A 19,383-nucleotide genomic window follows, 5' to 3' on the forward strand; every position below is an offset into this window, starting at 1 on the left:
GGAAATCTAGTTAGTTCTGATTAAAAACTACGGCATGCTTGTGAAGGGAGAAGAGGTACAACTGGAGCAAATGAAATGAATCATCTTTAACTCTTCTCATGCTCTTTATCTGAGAGGAAATATGATCAGGTCTGATAGAACTTTAGTAGGATAAGATCATTGCAGGAAAGGGTGCACCATTAAAGACAATTCAGAAGCAAAAACCTCATCAGATATGAAGTAAAGGTCCAAAATAAACAGCAAGTTTGTAAGATAGGCATTTAACTTGAAAGTTCCATGTCTGATTACATTTCAGAAGATTTACTGTTCAATTGCGCCGCAATTACTCAACTACTCTCATAGTCTTCTTCTGATCTATAACTTTTTCAAAATTGTCATTACACTTAGTTTTTGATGCCATATTAATAAAATTTTCCAGACAGGTGGTTGTTAACTTAACAAATATATAAATATGTACATGAATCACTAAAATACCTTTCTTTTTTCAAAGTTTAGAGCATAAAATTTTATCACCAATTTTGTCTTACAAAAAAGAAAGAATTTTCTTTCTTGTTCTATGATATGGGGTGACATTTGATAGTTCTTAAAAAAGTACTTAAAATAATCTATACAAGGGCAAAATGGTTTTATATTGCTCCAAGTTTAGTTTTAACAGTGATTAGTTAGATTTAACTAATGGAATGATACTTTTTAAAGAGTTTAATAATTTTGGTAGTTATCATAATATTTTATTTTGATATTTTTTTATAAAAAATTAGCAGCAATAATGTAAAAATATATAATATTTAAATAATATTTAATACATATGTATCAATCATGCATGCATGGGCTTGATGTTGGATACACTTACTAATATAAATAATCATATCCAAATCATCTTGTCATTAACTACCCAAAAACACCCCCAGCACAGCTGGAATTTCCGGTGTGCCTCGTGATTCGTGTGGCCACGGCGGTGGATGTCGGATAACTCCCCCCAATTCGGCTTTCGCTCCTCCCCGCTCATCAGGAGTTCGAATATCTCGGAGCCACCTCGCTCTTCCCCCCTCCCTCAATCTCCAATCTCCAATCTCCTCCTCCTCCTACCCGACTAGGGTTTTACGATCTCCGCTTCTTGGATCTTGATTTCTGTCAGCAATTAAGCAATTAAACCCCCATTATTGCCTCGAGAAGGCTCGGAAATCGGAGGGAGAAGGATGAGCGGTAGTCTCACCTTCGCCTACTACGTCACCGGACACGGGTTCGGCCACGCCACCCGCGTCGCCGAGGTATCCAAGATCCCTCCAACTTCGACCCTCTTCTTGTACAGATTCTTTCTTTCTTTGCACCTTTTGGTTCTTGTTTCTTGGTCTTGATCGGAATATTTGAAGGGAAAACATTATCGAGGAATTGGAATGTGCTATATTCTTGTTTCTTGTTTCTTTGTTTATTTGAATCTTTGCACCTTTTGGTTCTTGTTTCTTGGTCTTGATCGGAACATTTGAGGGGAAAACATTATCGAGGAATTGGAATGTGCTATAGTTCTCGTTTCTTGTTTCTTTGTTTATTTGAATCTTTTTGTGATTTTTGATCTCTTTGCCAAGAATAATCGGGTTTTCTCCTAATTTCAGGTCGTGCATCATCTGATTGTGGCAGGTCATAGAGTTCATATTGTCACGGGTGCTCCGGATTACGTGTACACAAGTGAGATAAATTCTCATAATCTCCATCTTAGGAAGGTCGGTTCTTGAGAGAGGGTTTTTGCGTTCTTGGATGCTTAGTTACCGATTTCTGTTCACTTCCTATATATGGCTCCTTTGATGAATTGTGACAGGTTCTGTTGGACTGTGGGGCTGTGCAAGCTGATGCCTTAACGGTTGATCGCCTTGCTTCTTTGGAGAAGGTGACATATCCATTCCTATTCTTGTTCACTTTTTCTAGTGGGCAATTCTTATGGTGCGGTGATATTCACATTTTTTATAAAAGGAAATATTGTGTGGTGTCTTCCTTTTATTTATTTCACAGCCGTTAAGCTTCCAGTTTTTCCAATCTACTGGGTGGTTTCCCTCTATATCATTTTTTGCACCATTTAATTGGCAACATATAATAGTTGATCCTTTTTCTTGTAAAACAGTACGCTCAGACAGCTGTGGTACCTCGCGCTTCCATTTTGGAAACTGAAGTAGAGTGGCTGAAATCGATTAAGGCCGATCTTGTGGTACTTGCATTACTTTGTACCATTTTATGTGATACAGGAAACTCATCATACTTCTGGCCTCCATTTACTGCTGATGAATCTGCAATATAAGATTTCTTATTCCAATGCCTCTTCCCATTCTCCATAAGGAAGAATGTTTTGCACTAACTAGATGTTATGCCTTTCTATGGAGACAGGTGTCTGATGTTGTTCCTATAGCATGTCGAGCAGCAGCAGATGCTGGGATCCGCTCTGTATGTGTCACAAACTTTAGGTGATATGGAATTACCTGTCATACCTTCAAATTTCACTCTTTAGAATTACATCGATCAACGTGATACGAGTATACGACCTATTAGGTGTTAAGCATTCCTTTTAGTGCTGAAAGCTTCAGTAGTGTTCTCAATTTCATGGATATAGCTAGATGATAATCAATGCCAATTTCATATCTAATGCACCCCATTTGTTCTTCTTTGGATCCTTGAGTTCAATGACTTAGATTAGACAACTAAAGGAACCACCTGGATGCTAAAGCACCAGGATCCTTGAGTTCAAGTTCAATGGATGCTGAACAAATCATGTAACTTCATGAGAAATCCAAATTAAAATCTGATCAAGGAGCTTCTTCCTTTGGTTCTCTACTGATGATTTATTCTCTCATGTTTAAATTAATGACTTTGCCCTCGTCTTTCAGCTTTAGTAATTTGGAAGATAAATATATCCTAAATTATGAGGATCATCCATGTTCATGTTGTTTAATCATTCTAAAGTTTCAGAAATATTTTTAGTTCAACTAACAAATGCAGATTTTCTTGATGCATAACAGCCTTCAGCTGTTTTAAAGATGAACATTTCATTGTTTTTATAAATTTCTATGAATATACAAAATACATTACGTATATGTATATATAGGGCACAGTATGGTTACTGGTTTAAGTGCTTTTCATACTTGGTTCCTCTATTAGAAGTGGATAACATGATTTAGTGAATCTTAGATTTAGGTGTCAATTTTGGAACCAATTTGCAAAGTGGATCGTACCTTTTTGCTTGTAATTAGGTTAAGCAGATGTTATGATGTTAACTTCTCATTACTTGATTCTGCAGTTGGGATTTCATATATGCAGAGTATGTGATAGAAGCTGGATATCATCATCGGTCTACGGTTTGGCAGGTAATTCATTGTCTTTTTATACCTTCATCTTACAGTATTTCATAAATTGAGCTTCTTACCCTTATTCCTTTCCATTTGATTCTCCAAGGTTTGGCTACTTCCATTCAGAAAAAACAAAAGAGAAAAGTAAAACTGAACAGGGATAGAATAACCCATTTGAAAATAGATATCTATCCAAGATATCTAGATTAATATGCACCTCTTGCTTTCTGGTTCAACACCAACTTCCAAGCTTCTTGACATGATCAAATATATTTGTGAGCTTGTAAATTGAGAAGGTACTACATATCATTGTACAATACTTGTAGCCATGCTCATGGTATCATTCTTCCTCACCAATTGTCCAACAATTTTCCTTACTTTTGAATACTTAAATATTGTACCCTAAAAGTTTCTGTAAAGGACAACAATATACAGAAATCTCTGGAAGATTTCTCAATTTAGATGATATTTAGATATTTGACATATTATACTATTTAATACATAAATTATACAATTCTTTTGTTTGTAATATGTACTATTTTTATTCCTTTCATCTTTAGTAAAAACCTTAGTAAACTATAACCATTGCTGCTAGAGGATTAAAAACAGGCAACAATTGAGGTTGCTTTAAGAACAAGGGAGGGTTGTGATATCTATTTTGGTTTGCGACTTTCAAACTTCAATGGCAAACTGCAATTAATATGTTATTATTATAATCTCTACTGCCTTTTTTAATTTTGATAATGGAAGGTAATGATTCATCCTTCTTGTCTATGATGATAATTGAGGGCATCACTGGTGCGAGATAATGCTTGCCCATCGCATCCAAGAGGTCATGGGTGCAAGCTTTGGAAAAAACCTCTTCAAGAATATGGGTTAGGTTGCATGCAACTTCCATCACCAACTTCCTATAGGCGGGAGCATCATGCAATTGGACGCTTTTTTATGCTCGTCTAGCATACAACTTCCATAAGACCATATTTATTGCAATTTATCAAATGATTCTCCAAATTTTATACAAATTATAGTTAAGATACTTCATGTGGTAAATCATTATCTGTAGTCTTCAATTAAGCAATCAGCTTATTTTTGTCAGCAGAGCAATTCATATATGAAATAAATAATAAGGTTCCAGTTATGATAAAGAAACTAGAGAGCACCATTGTGTGAATAGAGGCTCTGTTTATTTTGTCATTTTCCTTATTGTAAAATGAATCTGTACATAATCTTTCTAGTTTACTCCTCATGCAGATAGCTGAAGATTATTCTCATTGTGAGCTAGTTCTCCGGCTTCCTGGTTATTGCCCCAGTGAGTTTAAAAACACGCTTTTAATGTGATTGGTAAATTATCTTCCACTATCCTTGTATACAGAAAGTAATTGGTCTAAATGTTCATTCTGAAGTGCCTGCCTTCCAGGATGTTGTTGACGTGCCTCTAGTAGTCAGGAGGTTGCGTAGATCTCGACCAGAGGTTGGTTGCTGTTGTAGCTGGGAAGATTTTGAATAAAAAGATCATTTAGTGTATAAAAAAGTGATCGTCTTGTTTGTTCAGGTGAGGAAGGAACTTGGGATTGGAGATGATGTGAAGTTAGTCATTTTCAATTTTGGCGGACAGGTATGATATATAAAAGATATGTCTATTGCAAACAAGATAGTTTAATAACAATATCCTTTATTTTCTCAATTTAATGGGATTTAACTAAGTGTCGTATTCTTTAGAAAATCATGAGAAGATTAAGGATAGAAGCATCTTAACCTCTTGAAATGAAATTAATTATAGTAGATGGTCTTACAACCATGGATGGCCGTGCCAGCAGTGTACCAGCACGTGGCACTAGGGGTGTCACATGGCACCTCTCCTAGTAGCTTTGCTGCTCGCCATTTACCTCATCGTTGAACTTGCCGTTGCCAATGGCAAGTGCAAGCTCGGGCGGCGGCGAGCGGTGAAGGGTGAAGGTGAGTAGTTCCTTACCTTTTCCTCTTCCTCTCTTACGGCACGGTCGGCAACTGTCGCTGCATGGCCAACAGATGGCGCAACAGGGTTCGTGCCTGTGGCACGACCATCATTGCTTACAACCCATTCTTTTTTTGATCTCAGGAACAGATATTCTATTTCATTGCATTTCTATTCAATTCCTAGGCTATCTATTCTATATTTTATTGTTACCTTGAGTAGAAACCTTTGAATATAATGCTAAAATACTTAATATGAAGTTGTCAAATGCATATGATCTGATGGTTTCACATGATATCTGTCTATTGTTAACTTGTTAAAAGCATATATTTCCTTCCCCTCTATCTCTCTCTATAATTGGATTCCGACAAAAGGAGGAAAAGAATAGAACCCTGAAGAAAATGTCTAGTTTCACCTTCTGTCTGACAAAAGATAAAAAGATTGAATATCTGTTGTTGATATTTGCTGTTATAGGTAAGAGTAATAGGTCATGGATCAACTGGAGAAGAGAAAAATAGTGAGAAAAAGGCTTTGAAGAGGGATCCTTATTACTTAAAGGGAGCAGAAGAGTGGGAAAGGAATCAAACGTACATATCCATTGCATCATTCTTCTTGCATCTATTGGAGCTTCAAGAGGCTTAATAGAGCATTTGATATTATTGACCCAAAGCAAATGGTGAAGCTCTGATTTCATGAGACAATACATTTCATAGCCTAGGGAGTAGAGAGTGACTTGTGCTGTGGTAAACTTTACTTCTTGCACCCAAGTTGGTCATTGCCTATAGAAAATGGAGATAAGGTTGTGTACATCTTTTCCTCCCTAGAATCTGCAATGATGGAACCTCGTGCACCAAGAGATTCCTATATGCATTTTATAGTTTGAAACACACTGAAATGCTTCTTTATGTGGTAGCAGAAGTGGGGAGATGTCATCAATTATATTAATATCTAAATCAACACTGCAAAGATGATTTCGGTATTTGAACATCTCACTTTAAGTCTAAACTGACCTAGTGACCTTCAAATTTCCTAGTTCATTGCTTGTAGTAGTAGCTTGCTTGCACTTCTCCTAACATGAGTGAGGCTTCATTGGGAAAGGAAATTCTCATTTGGTGCTGCCTCATTTAGTTTTCTTTCCGATAAATCTCTGTATCCTTTTGCATGTTGAAGCATAGTTTATTTATTAGATAGAATTTAGAAAGTAGCTCTAAGTAGTAAGTTCCAATACCACTTTCTTTTAATTGTTTACTTTTCTGCTTGTGGATATAGTTTCCGAACTATAAAATATGTGTTGTACATGGGTTAATTGGTAATGATTTGCCACATAATTTTATATTTCTCTTTTGCAGCCAGCAAGTTGGAAACTGAAACAGGAGTGGTTGCCTGCTGGTTGGTTATGTCTGGTATGGTTCCCTTCTAGATATTTAACGAAATCCTATCTCTGAATTTCTGCAAGCTTTCACATCCTTCTTATTCTCATTAATTAAGGTATGTGGAGCACCTGAAGACCAAGAGCTTCCTCCTAACTTCATAAGGCTTGCAAAAGATGTATACACTCCTGACTTGATAGCAGCATCTGACTGTATGCTTGGTAATAGAATGAATTCTAGACTTGAAGTACAAGCTCCTTCTGTATTCCTGTTTTTAATCTTTATGCTGCTTCATTTATCCTTTAGGAAAAATTGGGTATGGGACACTCAGTGAAGCTCTAGCTTTCAAGTTGCCCTTTGTCTTTGTTCGGCGAGATTATTTCAATGAAGAGCCTTTTCTAAGACATATGCTTGAGGTAAACATATTGCCCTTTCTGCTTCGCTTCATTTCTAGGGAAGATGATATATCTACTCCATGCAATGTGTATATGTTTGTTTGTTATCCTATGCAGTACTACAAGGGTGGTGTTGAGATGATCAGAAGAGATTTGCTTAGTGGGCAGTGGATGCCTTATCTTGCACGTGCACTTACTCTTACCCCCTGCTATGATGGTGGCATTAATGGTGGCGAAGTATTCCCCTGTTCTTATATATATGTATATGTGTATTTGTTTATGTGTGTGTGTATATAATATGTATATGTATATGCATATTTATAATCTATTTATTTTTTGTATATACCTGACAAGAAGCTTAGCAACAAGGCTGAAGCTGTTCTCTGTTGGAGCAATCTCGATGATGAGGCATCCGAAGTTGTTAAAATATATTGAAGTAATCTGCAAAAGGAGAAAACTGTCTCATTTAGAAGATTTCTTATATATGCATCTACAGAACTCAAAATTGATAGCATCAGTAGTGCTCCATAACAGCTAAATGATAGAGTTTATGGGATAAATATGACGCTGTTAATTTTTATTCAGATTGACAGGTGTACGGGCTTGTGGACAAGCAGCAACTGATACCTGTTGTATCTTTGGTCACTACTTCCCACTAATACTGTGTACTTATTTACTGCCTTTTCAGGTTGTTTCTGACATTTTACAAGATATTGCAAATGGAAAACGTCATGCATCAGCTAAGGTATGTCTGATCTACTTATCTAAGTTAAGCTCAAAATTGTGAAGCTAATAATTTCATTTTATATTATATGTTAGTATGATAGTTAGAAGGTACCCTTAGTATAGGAGTTTAATGTAATTGTTCGGGTCAGGTCATATGCTTGTTGAGTTTTATTAATGACTTTATTTATTTATTTATTTATTCCTTTTATTTTGGTACATTGCATGCCCTTATTATTGTAAATTGGGCCTTGTTTTCCCAACTTCCAGTTGTAGGCTCAAATTTCTGCTATATTGCTGGCAACTGTTCTTGTTCCATAATGCTTGTAATTAACTCATTAGTTACTTTAAAAGCTTAAGGTGGTAGGCAATGGTGGTATTAATTTTTTATATTCTAAATGCCCTTTACTTCTAGGCTCGGGACATTTTTAATATGCTCTGGGCATGAATTTTAGATTGAATAGGTTGAGCTTTTATATTTTTAAATCTTAATAGCAAATAGACCATGTAGGATTTGAACTTGGAAGTCAAGATTTGCTGCTTTGATACTTAACTCGCCATCTTCTCTAAAAGTTTAAGTTGGTAGAGAACGGTAGTTTTAATCCTTTATATTTTAACAGTTATAATCCTTGGCTGCTTACCATGTCCAAATGGAATATAATTTAAACTGCAAATTCATTTATTACTTCAGACAATGTTTACATGGTGCGATCATTAATATTACTGTTATGACATGAATTTTGTCTTTCATTTCTTGGATTCCTTTATTATTATATAGTATGATGTGTCCTTTTTCCGTAACTGGAGATATAATTTCTTTCTCAGTTTATTCATGGTGGATTAGGCTTCTGGATTACTCCATTGATTTCTCTCACATCCTTTTTGACATAGAGTGGAGTAAGGCGGTTGCGTGATGCCATAGTTCTTGGATATCAGCTACAACGAGCTCCATGTACGAAAATCAATATTCCAGAATGGTATTTGCTTGCTGAGAATGAAGCATGCCTTCACGTTGCATCCTCAAATACTGAAGAAAATGGGACTTGGGCTTCAGTAGAGTCGTGAGTTGCTAATTGTTATGTCACTTGTTCATGTAGCCATGAAATGGAGTATCTCTTCAACTTAGAAATGATATTATTTCACATATATCCTATGCTAGGTACACTGAGAACTTTGAGATTCTTTATGGTGATTTACAAGGTTTGTCTGACACAGTAGCCTTTCTAAATAGCTTATCAAGTCTAGTCAGTGAAGCTGAGCCAGGAAAGAATATCGAGAAGCACTTCTTGAGGGACAAAGTTGCTGCAGCTGCTATGTTCAACTGGGAGGTCTTCAACTAATCCCTCTCTGCAATTTTTGGCATGTTTACTAAAGATCTCTTGATCCGTATTGCCCTTTGTCTTTTCTTTTTTCCTTCTTGCAAATTAGATGATTATCATCACGATTTTGCTTGCATTTACTAAATAGTGAACTTGTTATTGACACTCCCAACGTTTTATAAGGATAGTTGCAAGGATGTGGCCCGGCCCATGCTGACCACTGACCGGTCGGCACTGCACGTGCAGACTGTGCTTCAAGAAAGGGAGAGAAAAAGATAAGGATACTAATCACCTTCACCCTTCACCGCTTGCCGCTACCCGACGTTGAGGCAGGTGCTAGCGGCACCTCAACCTCTGGCGACGGTGAGGTCTATTGTGAGGTCGATGGTGAACAGTGAAGCTGTCAGGAGGAGTGACTCATGACACCCCTTGTGCCATGTGTTGATACACCGCCGACATTGTAAGTGCTGACTGGCACGTCTCGTGCTGGTCGGCATGGTCATCATTGGTCATCATAGTTGAAACAATGAATCTCTCCTTTTAGCTCTTCTTTTATAAGTTTTCTTCAAATGTAATTGGTCCATCTCACTTCAATGGTGATACTTCTCAAATATATGACAGCTAGAAGGAAGAGTTCTACTTATATTTGATTGAAGTCATGTTTTGCCTCTTTCTGAGTCAGTTATGTGCCCTTGTTTAGTTTCATTCCCCTCTCCAATGTTAGGTATGATTTAACCTGTCAGTTTAACTAATTTCTCAAGTGTTCTCTTTATGCTAGTCAATATTTTGTTCTGCTTTGATGTAGTAGCATGTAGCTTACATTATGATATAATAGAGCTATGAGGAGATGCCAATAGTATGCAAGAAGGCGCTTCATCAGTTTCCTTGCAGGAGGAGTTTTATGTGGCAAGAGCACCTGGAAGATTGGATGTAATGGGAGGGATTGCAGACTACTCAGGAAGCTTAGTTTTGCAGGTTAGCATAACTTCTTTTTCTTTGTGCCCTTGGTCATCTAGGCTTTTATCTGTTATTTTGCGTTAACCTTGCTGTAAGACCACAGATTGCCCTAAAAGAATATTTTTCTTTAAAAAGGAGCAGTAGATATATTCTTGTCAATCTGCAAGCTCTCAGTGGCAGTATAAAGGAGAATAGTACATCTCTAGCTGAGAAACTGAAATGTTAAATCAGCAAATTCTCATTATTAAATGACTATGAGAGCCAAACCTTTACCCTTGGGTCCCGACTATTTGGGTCAGCTTTGTTTTTAAAGAACTATGTGACACTTATATGATAGCATTTGTAATTGCTAATAAGGAATAAGTATTTGCATGGTGAAGGTGACCTGTGATAATATACCTAAACCACAGAGAGATTTGATAAAAAAAATTGATTCAATGCCATACATGGTTTTCTTTTCCTTTCTCCTTTTGTCCCTTTAAGTGCACAGTTTAACTTGACTAAGCAGGAATGTCTTCCTATTTTACAATGTCTGAACTAGTGTAGCACAGTGGCCATTTGACATGTTTTATGCAAAACATAAGCTGCTAGAGTTAAAATTAAATTGAGCTGAAAACTGCAGTGCTAGTTCAAGGAGCAAAGAGGTTCCTTTACAAGATAACAGGTTTCTCTCAATTGAATATGTAGCATCTATGAGCAAACCCATTGTTTTTTAACCTAATCTTATGTGGATTATTCAAAAGCCCTCATGAAGAGTAAGTGGGATTAATAAAAGTCTACACTCTTTGTGCAGAACATGGCTATAAATATCTCAATCTTTCATATAGTCCTCAAATTGAAAGGTGGACTAAAGATCTGAGTTAGACAAGAAGTTAAAGTGTTTTTACACCTAGCATGCATCCATGAAGTGGTAAGTAAATGAGTATACACATGAAAAATCACAGGAGAAAATCACATTGACTCTCTATATACTTTGTGAGTTTGTTCCCTCATGAAATACTGATTGTGTGCAATTTGCCTAGAATGCTATTGTAATAGACTTGTAGTTGTTTAAGTAGGCAGTGCAACAAAATTGAGGGTTATGTTTGCCAAAGTTATGCTCATAATAATGTCAACAGTCACACAATGCACTGATGCACTTGAATTGGGGACCATCTTGTTTCTTGCTCTTCAACATATGCTCTCTGTAGAGATATTATATTCCAAAATTTTCCTGCTTTTGTTAGAGCTCACTTCTTTTTCCTTTTTGCAAGTTTTCCACCTTTTCCATGTTAATTAGAACAAATCTTTGTATTCACTTGCCATTCACATTGTATCCTAGGAAGTTTAACAAATCCAGATGTAGGAATAACAAGCTACTGAAAAGTAAAATACTCAAAGGGAATATGATAATCATCTTGCTGCCTATGTTAGCTCTAGTTATAGTGAAAATTTATACCATGCCTTAATTTAGGAGATAACGACCTACAACGGATACTCAAAAATATGAAAATAAGCAAAATTAAAAGCTGTGCAAACAGACTATTTTTACGCAGAAAACCCCCTGTAAAACCCACATCTAAAAATTACAGATCATCTTCTTATGATCAATTCAACTACTATAATATAGCAAATATAAGAACCACTTATAGACCACCTGTTGAATCTGACAATTTTATCTGAACTTCTCTTGCTCATTGGAATCCGCGATAAATTGCTTTCTGTGGTTGATTAACCGATCTCAATAATTCTGAAGATCAGAGTCTTGTTTTAGTGACTCTCCGGACAATAACTCGCTTTAAGGAAGAATGTAACAACCGCGATCAAAGATCTCCATTGAAACTCATCTATCTAATGGGCTCCAAATATAATCTCCTAGTGCTTTCCCACCTTCTAGGATTTCTTTTTCCTTACATAGGTTAAGACTTAAGACCTAAGAATGTTTCAGAATTGGATCTGGAAAAGGCACATCTTGGCTCGGGCATTCGAATGCCTAATCCTGATCTTGTGTTTGAATGCTTGATGCTATCATGTTGGTCCGTCCCAAAAGCGTTCAAACATTTGTATAACATTTTCTCTGTGTTGACCTGCATTCTAGAACCCTTCAAACGTTTGTAAAATGCTTGCTCTTTGTTGACTTGCGTTCTGGCAGTGTTTGAACGTATGCATGACACTTGCTCTCTGTTGACGCCCGTCGTGGAATTGTTTGAATGTCTGCATGACACTTGCTCTCTGGAGATGTAGCAGCCTTATTACAAGTGTATTAAACATAGTTTCAAGCCTTTTATAGTCATGCTCATACAAAATTTGCTAAGTACACCCAAATAGGATTTTTGTACATGAATTGCTAATACAAAAATAAAATATAGTGTGCAAAGAGTTATTGAGCACTCCAAATTTGTCAGTTGCTATTGAAATTTTAACTTTATAGTTGGTAATGTTCCTCATAATCTGTATATTATTTGTTCTGGTTTTAAAACTTATGTTTGTAAACAGATGCCTATTAGGGAGGCTTGTCATGTCGCTGTGCAGAGGAATCATCCTAGTAAGCAAAAGCTCTGGAAGCCTGCCCTTGCACGGCAGACAGCAAAAGGATGGGGATGTCTTCCTGTTCTTCAAATTGTATGTTCCTGCATCTACCTTTCATATTTCATCACCTTATCATTTTTTCTTTTTTAATCTTCTCATGTGTTAGAAGTTCACCTTTGCAGTTATGCAGAACCAATCCCAAATAGTAGGGACTAAACGCATTTATAAGAATATTAGATTCTGATCAGGCCCTCTCCATGGCTTGAACTTGTAATCAATATCTGAAGTTACTCTAATGGTTTTCTGGATTTATGCTTTCAAAGAGGTCCATAGTTACGTAACAGAGACAGTGATACATACCAAATAATAGTGAAATTGTAGAAAAGAGACCTAATATTTTGAAGCTGGTATAGAACCAGCTTCCTAAAATATATGTACTGTCACCACAAGCAAGATTTTTAATAGGCCATTAATATTTCAAATATGTCATATGAAGCTAAAGGTCAAGGCATGCCTTCTACAGAATTGACACTGTAAATACATGCATTTGCTCTTCCTTTTTTTTTTTAGAACTAGAAAGAATTCCCAGTAATTATGTCAGAGTATAACCATCCCTAATTTATTTTCTACATATATCCAGTTCTGTCAAGTTGACTGTGAAATCGGGTTATCTTCGAAGTCTTAGTATAAAGTGGCCTTGATTAATCATGTACACATTCTATGTTCCTATCTAATGCATGATCTTTTTGGATGTCATTTAATTGATGTGTAGTTTAGTTACTATCTCGTAATAATTTTGAAGTAGATTCTTATTTGGTTAAAACTGTGATTTTTCTCTTCTTCTACAACTATCATCCCAAAGTCTTCATCCTCGGAAACATATATGTGTACGCATGTGCACCTGCACACACACACACACTAGACCCCTATTTTACTTCAAACCCATCTAATTATTAATTTTTGTGAGCCCTATCCATGTAGGGACAAGTTTCGTCGTGTCATGTGCCTGACACTCTTTTTGCTGCTAAATTATATCATTTTCAGGTGTCATTAGGTTCTGACTTGAGTAATCGTGCACCAACTTTTGACATGGACTTGTCAGATTTGATGGATGGTGACCAACCAATATCATATGAGAAGGCATATAAATACTTTGCACAGGACCCATCCCAGAAGTCAGTATCACTTCCTTTATTGATGCATCTCATCTTTACAATTCATATATCCACTAAAATGTGTTCAATACAGGTGGGCAGCATATGTTGCAGGTGCAATCATTGTCCTGATGTCTGAGCTTGGCGTGCGCTTTACTGACAGTATCAGCATACTTGTATGACATCATTTCTTGCTGATATATCTGTTCTTATATTGAGAAACTAGATTATAAAACTATAATCTTATTTTACATCCTTTGTCAAGTTACACTTGTAGTTAGTGTCCTTAAGGAGGGTTAACAGATAATAATCCTCAAGTGTCAGAGACAGTCTGATATAGAACACCTAATTGTATGATAATAGCATGTGAGTTCAACTCCTCCACATTGGTTATAAGAAGTATGCTACAATTTAATATGAAATGCAAATATTTGACATGCATGACTAGCTACTTTTACATGTATTGCCTTGCCAGGCATGCCAACTGACATAGGTTGGCATATAGCCTGTCCTGAGTAATGGATTAGTTCCACAGACTTAGCTTAAGTAGAACATTAAGACATGGAAATCATGTGGGATAAATTAAAAAGATGTTACCATATGAAGATACAAAGTCATTCTGCTTAAGATAAATCAAGAAACCTCATGCCATATAATTTAAAAGCAACATTGAGGTACATCTCTGGTAGCTTCTCATTTATAGTTATATTCTATTAGTTATCCTGAACTATTCGACACAAGCATTCACATATTTTGGTGAATACATCTTGTCAGCATTCATGATTTTAAATTGAAAGATACTTTCTGTAGTAGAGGACCTTCTAGTAAGATGTAACCCAATAACAGGAAGTAAAGCATAAACACTCGAACTCCACTGGACAAGGCTATTGGAGATTCTTTCCTTGTTTTTTAGAATCTTAGATGTCACTTAATAAATGGCATAACTATTTTTACATATTTAGTTGATCCTAGGAGTGTTTCCTTGATCTTTCAAGTAAATATACTGCTACACTGCAGAAAAAAGAGATACAATTGCTTCTCATTTGTTCTGAAATACAGTTGATTCAAAATTTCAAACAAATATGGAGTTTGCTTGCAAGTTGCCTAAGTAGTAATATTGAGTTTTATACAACTATTTATGACTGAATGTGGAATTACAAGTTAATAGTTATTCTGTGTCTATGGAATTATGAATACTATGTAATGATTTTCCAAATAGCTGTTGGATCTTTTCACATAAAAGTCATTCGAGTGCTTTTGTTAATATAGCTAATGCTCAATCCTCTTGTTCTTCTTACCAATATGAGCTTCAGGTTTCTTCTGCTGTTCCAGAGGGTAAAGGAGTGTCTTCTTCTGCAGCAGTGGAGGTTGCTACGATGTTTGCAATAGCTGCTGCTCATGGTTAACCTCTTATTTCTCAAAAGCAATTATTTCTTTTCTTCTGGAAACTCTCATTAAAGTACCATAGATGCATACAGAGCCTTGGAGAGCAACATTTGAGTTGATCAGACTTATCTGCTACTGAGATGTCAATGCCAAATTAAGATAATTTTATCTTCTTGCTAGTCTCACAATGAATCAACTGAGAGTTGCTAATTTCATCCAGAAAAAAAGAAAATGAGAGTGCTAACTTGCTACTTGTAATTTCCTGAAATAGTAACAAGGTAACACCTGCGAGATAATCTAGTGATTATTTCTTCGTGTCTGAATTATCTCAATTTCAACTTATGTGTGAAATATCTCAATTTCAACTTTGTGTGAATAATGTGGAATGTCCTTTTCTCCAATTCCTTGTTTTGTATGTCCTGCTGCATTTTCTTTCTGGTGTTCTCTAGTCATGCTATATGCATATTTATTGGTCCTGTAACCAAACAAGCACAATCATGTTAACAGTTAAGGCAAGCTAAGATTCTAAAGATCTGATTCATAACTTAATAGATTCTATATAATGGTTGTGTCTGAACCTAACTTTCCTTTCTTAAAACATCATCCGGTGAACAAGCCAGTCCATCTAACCAATTCCACAAAAAGAGAAGCACTTTTTAGAACATAAACCCTTGTAAAACTTCTATTTTAGTTCGTTAGTTTTTGAAAATGTTTTTAAAGGAGATCTTTATTTCATTTTGACTCCAGCAGTTTCGAGCAAAGCTAAAGTATCTTCATTGAACTGACAGGAAAAAAGTATATGGAGACAGAAAGATGTTGATGAACAATTGCCATATATCTGCAAGTTTATGGTGAAGCATTATATTTTAGAAGGCCTTTTAGATTTTAAATTAGTTGAGTAACATGGTTGATCTTTGCTTAAAAGGCAGAATCTAGCCTTTTCCTCTTCTTAGTAAGATAGTGAGGTTTATAATCAGCTGGTTCATTAAATCTTTTGCAATAATCATATAATTCTGGAACTTCTTATACTTTTTTAAGTACGGTTCTGGCATTTGGTTTGGAATTTGTTATCGCTTAAACCTGTCACTGCAGCAACTAAAACCTGTCTGCATGACTGCATGTGCCTTAATATCTTCCCTATATCAATCTATTTACATATTATTTTATCGCTATCTTTTTACTGCAGGACTGGATATTGCTTCAAGAGATATTGCACTTCTCTGTCAGAAGGCACGATTAAATTTGTTACTTCTTGAAATGTAAATTCTGAGATTAAAAGTTAACTTCATCACTAAATATTGCAGGTTGAGAATTATATTGTTGGAGCTCCTTGTGGAGTGATGGACCAAATGACTTCTGCTTGTGGCGAAGCTAACAAGCTTCTTGCAATGGTTTGCCAGGTATGCATTGCTATGCTTTATCGAAAGTGCTGCTTCTGGATGTTTTGCATGTGCTTATAATTATGTACCAATATTTAGATTCTTCTTTTGTGCAGCCTGCAGAGATAAAGGAACTAGTTACCATCCCAACCCACTTACGTTTTTGGGGTTTTGATTCTGGCATAAGGCACAGGTTTATATCTCCTTCACTTGTGATGAATGGGCTAGATGAATGATTCTTTTTCTATATATATAAATTCAAAAGTCAGATGTTCATAGTCAATAACTTGAGGACTTAACAGTTCAGAGCCTACTTTGGTACACTTATACATGATAATCATGATAATCTGTATTGTCCAGCTAACCTCTTTAGCATCCATGGTTAGCAATGCAGTGTTCCTTAGTAAGATTTAACTACATGATGTCTGAAGTCTGCAATTAACAAGAGATGGCTAAATTAGAAGTCCAAGGTTGGTGAAGTTTGATTTAAAAAAAGCAGTATACAGAGAAGTTGACCAAAATTCACCACCTGATTGGACTAACATTATGAAACAGTTATTCCGGTGATGAGATCTTATTCACATCCTCCTAGAAAGTGATTTTGTCATGTCATTGTGTTGCATAAAACATCAGAAAGAGGAGCGAGCATCTTCTGACGCCATCAAAAACAAATTGAATACAAATTCCTTTCCACTACAATTACCATTTTTTTAAAATACTTTGACTTGCCTGATCTGTAAGTTGATAGGTTTAGCTACCTGAATATATGCTGCATATGTAAATGAGGAAATCTACTAAAATCCCTACGTTAACCTATTACAACCCATGTGCATGGGAACTAACAAAGATAAAATAAGAACAAAAATGCAGCATCTAAACTTTGAAAAACTTAACTATAAAAATACTAATAAACTCTTATCCTTCAGTGTTGGTGGGGCGGATTATGGATCTGTGAGAGTAGGTACATTCATGGGGCGTAAGATGATAAAGTTTGCTGCATCTGCTTTGTTGTCCCAGTCACTCGATGGTGTGGTAAATTCTGACAAGTGTGAAGAGCGGAGTGTTGGGCTACTTAAAAGCGAAGCTTCTTTAGACTATTTATGCAACCTCTCAACATATAGGTAACATCTCTACAGAATTCTTATACTTGTGGTTTGAGAAGTTTTACCTTTCACATTTTTGAATAGCTGCTGACACTGTTTTCCTTCTTACATGGAAAATCTGCATATCTTTGCTGGGAAGCCATTCAACTCATTCTAACCTGTAAACTTTTCTTCCATTGCAGATACGAAGCTGTTTACGCAAAGAAGCTTCCAGAAAGCATACTTGGTAAGACGTTCTTAGAGAAGTATGTTGATCATGATGACACAGTAACTACGATCAATCCCCAGCATATATATGGGGTCAGAGCACCCACAAGACATCCCATCTATGAAAATTTTCGTGTCGAGGTTGGTCATTAAGTAATTTACTTTCACTGTAAGTAACATCAAGGTATAAAGATGCTCTTTTGTTAGCAAACCTTTATCTATTATCCACATGATATGATCCACTAGTTCTCATATTGAGTGTCAGTCTGACACACAGCTAGTTTGCAAATTATTATGCATCAAGATCTTCATGTTGAGATAACTTGAGTAGATTTCTTATGGTTGTTTGATCTATATAGGCCTTCAAAGCACTGCTGACAGCAGGATCAACAGATGAACAACTTCATACTCTTGGGGAACTTATGTATCAGGTATAAATCTTAATGATGCTGAACCAGCATAGTTCACTGTAGGTTATGACATTTAAATAAGACTGCATAAGATATACTTCCATTATTTCATTCAGATCTGAAACTTCTGTGATTGAGAAGTGATGAGATGATTGTGTGAGCTGGGCATAAATTATTATGCCATCAGATTTGTTAATTTAATATTCTAGTTTGGATTGATCTCATCAACTTGCTGAACTCTTTTGGTTGAAAGAGTTCTTTCTTATTGTTTGCATCTGCTGCAGTGCCATTACAGCTACAATGAATGTGGTCTTGGCTCAGATGGGACAGACAGGCTTGTCGAATTAGTGCGAGAAGTGCAGCATCGTAGATCATCCCAACAGGGAAAGGGGACACTATCTGGTGCGAAGATTACAGGCGGTGGTTCGGGCGGTTCTGTTTGTGTTATTGGAAGGAACTGTGTTAAAAGTAGTGAGGAAATTCTTGAGGTTAGTTTACTTGCTTCCCTATATTACTCAATGGTTTCCAGAACTGGCAAACCGCCAAAAGAAGCATCAGTTTAGCATATATTTTTCTCAACACCCATTATGCTGCACCTCCATAATGTTGAACGCTTATGACTCGTGCTTCCCTATTCCTTGCCCCAATTTATTGTTTGATTCAACCAGTCTAATGTTCTGGTTTGAATTGTCAGATTCAAGAGAGATACAAAGCTGCTACGGGTTATTTGCCTTATATCTTCGAGGGATCCTCTCCAGGTGCTGGTTATTTTGGATACCTAAAATTGCGGCTTAGGTCATCTCCTTCTATGCATGTACATCGTCATATGGCTGTGTCTTGACAAAGACTGAAAAGCGTCGGTTCCTATCAGCACTTTCCATTCAATTATCAAGTATGCTCATCATGGCGTAGAATAATATTTTGTTCAATAACCAAGATGAAGTCTATCGATATTCTAACAATGCTTCCTTTCCAATTGATATCGGCCATTAAATTGAGAGGAGAGGAATGAATTTAAACTGGTAGATGCTGAGAACGTAAAATGTTCTTATCACTGCCCTTGTAATTGTTGATTCGACCCTTTTTTTTTAGAGTTTGAGAAGTGTAAATCCTTACCTCGAAGTGAATTCGCTTCTAGGACAACTAGCTGCTTGATCTAATACTCCCACTGAAAATTTTCTGACAACCG

At 36.2% G+C, this 19,383-nt stretch overlaps 1 protein-coding gene across 3 annotated transcripts; it reads left to right on the plus strand.

The window, feature by feature from the left end:
• The first annotated feature begins 899 nt into the window (after positions 1–899).
• On the plus strand, positions 900–19,316 carry LOC140766510 (L-arabinokinase-like). 3 transcript variants are annotated; one of them, XM_073105895.1, is made up of 29 exons: positions 900–1,268; positions 1,611–1,718; positions 1,814–1,882; positions 2,114–2,197; positions 2,374–2,450; positions 3,281–3,347; positions 4,581–4,638; positions 4,733–4,800; positions 4,882–4,944; positions 6,633–6,686; positions 6,772–6,874; positions 6,960–7,069; positions 7,166–7,285; positions 7,737–7,793; positions 8,663–8,832; positions 8,931–9,099; positions 9,982–10,065; positions 12,523–12,648; positions 13,600–13,730; positions 13,804–13,885; positions 15,023–15,110; positions 16,282–16,325; positions 16,400–16,495; positions 16,591–16,667; positions 17,401–17,595; positions 17,760–17,925; positions 18,144–18,215; positions 18,479–18,682; positions 18,889–19,316. In XM_073105895.1, the coding sequence occupies exons 1-29, from the start codon at positions 1,197–1,199 to the stop codon at positions 19,033–19,035; spliced, it is 2,961 nt and encodes a 986-aa protein (XP_072961996.1). In that variant the 5' UTR covers positions 900–1,196; the 3' UTR covers positions 19,036–19,316. The 3 variants fall into 3 exon arrangements, with proteins under 3 accessions (XP_072961996.1, XP_072961997.1, XP_072961998.1); XM_073105896.1 differs by having other exon boundaries at positions 9,003–9,099; XM_073105897.1 differs by lacking the exons at positions 900–1,268; positions 1,611–1,718 and having other exon boundaries at positions 1,827–1,882; positions 2,374–2,430.
• Positions 19,317–19,383: the final 67 nt, after the last annotated feature.

The sequence above is a fragment of the Typha angustifolia genome, chromosome 9 (assembly GCF_048772165.1).
Source record: "Typha angustifolia cultivar Huaian chromosome 9, ASM4877216v1, whole genome shotgun sequence".
Lineage (NCBI taxonomy): Eukaryota > Viridiplantae > Streptophyta > Magnoliopsida > Poales > Typhaceae > Typha > Typha angustifolia.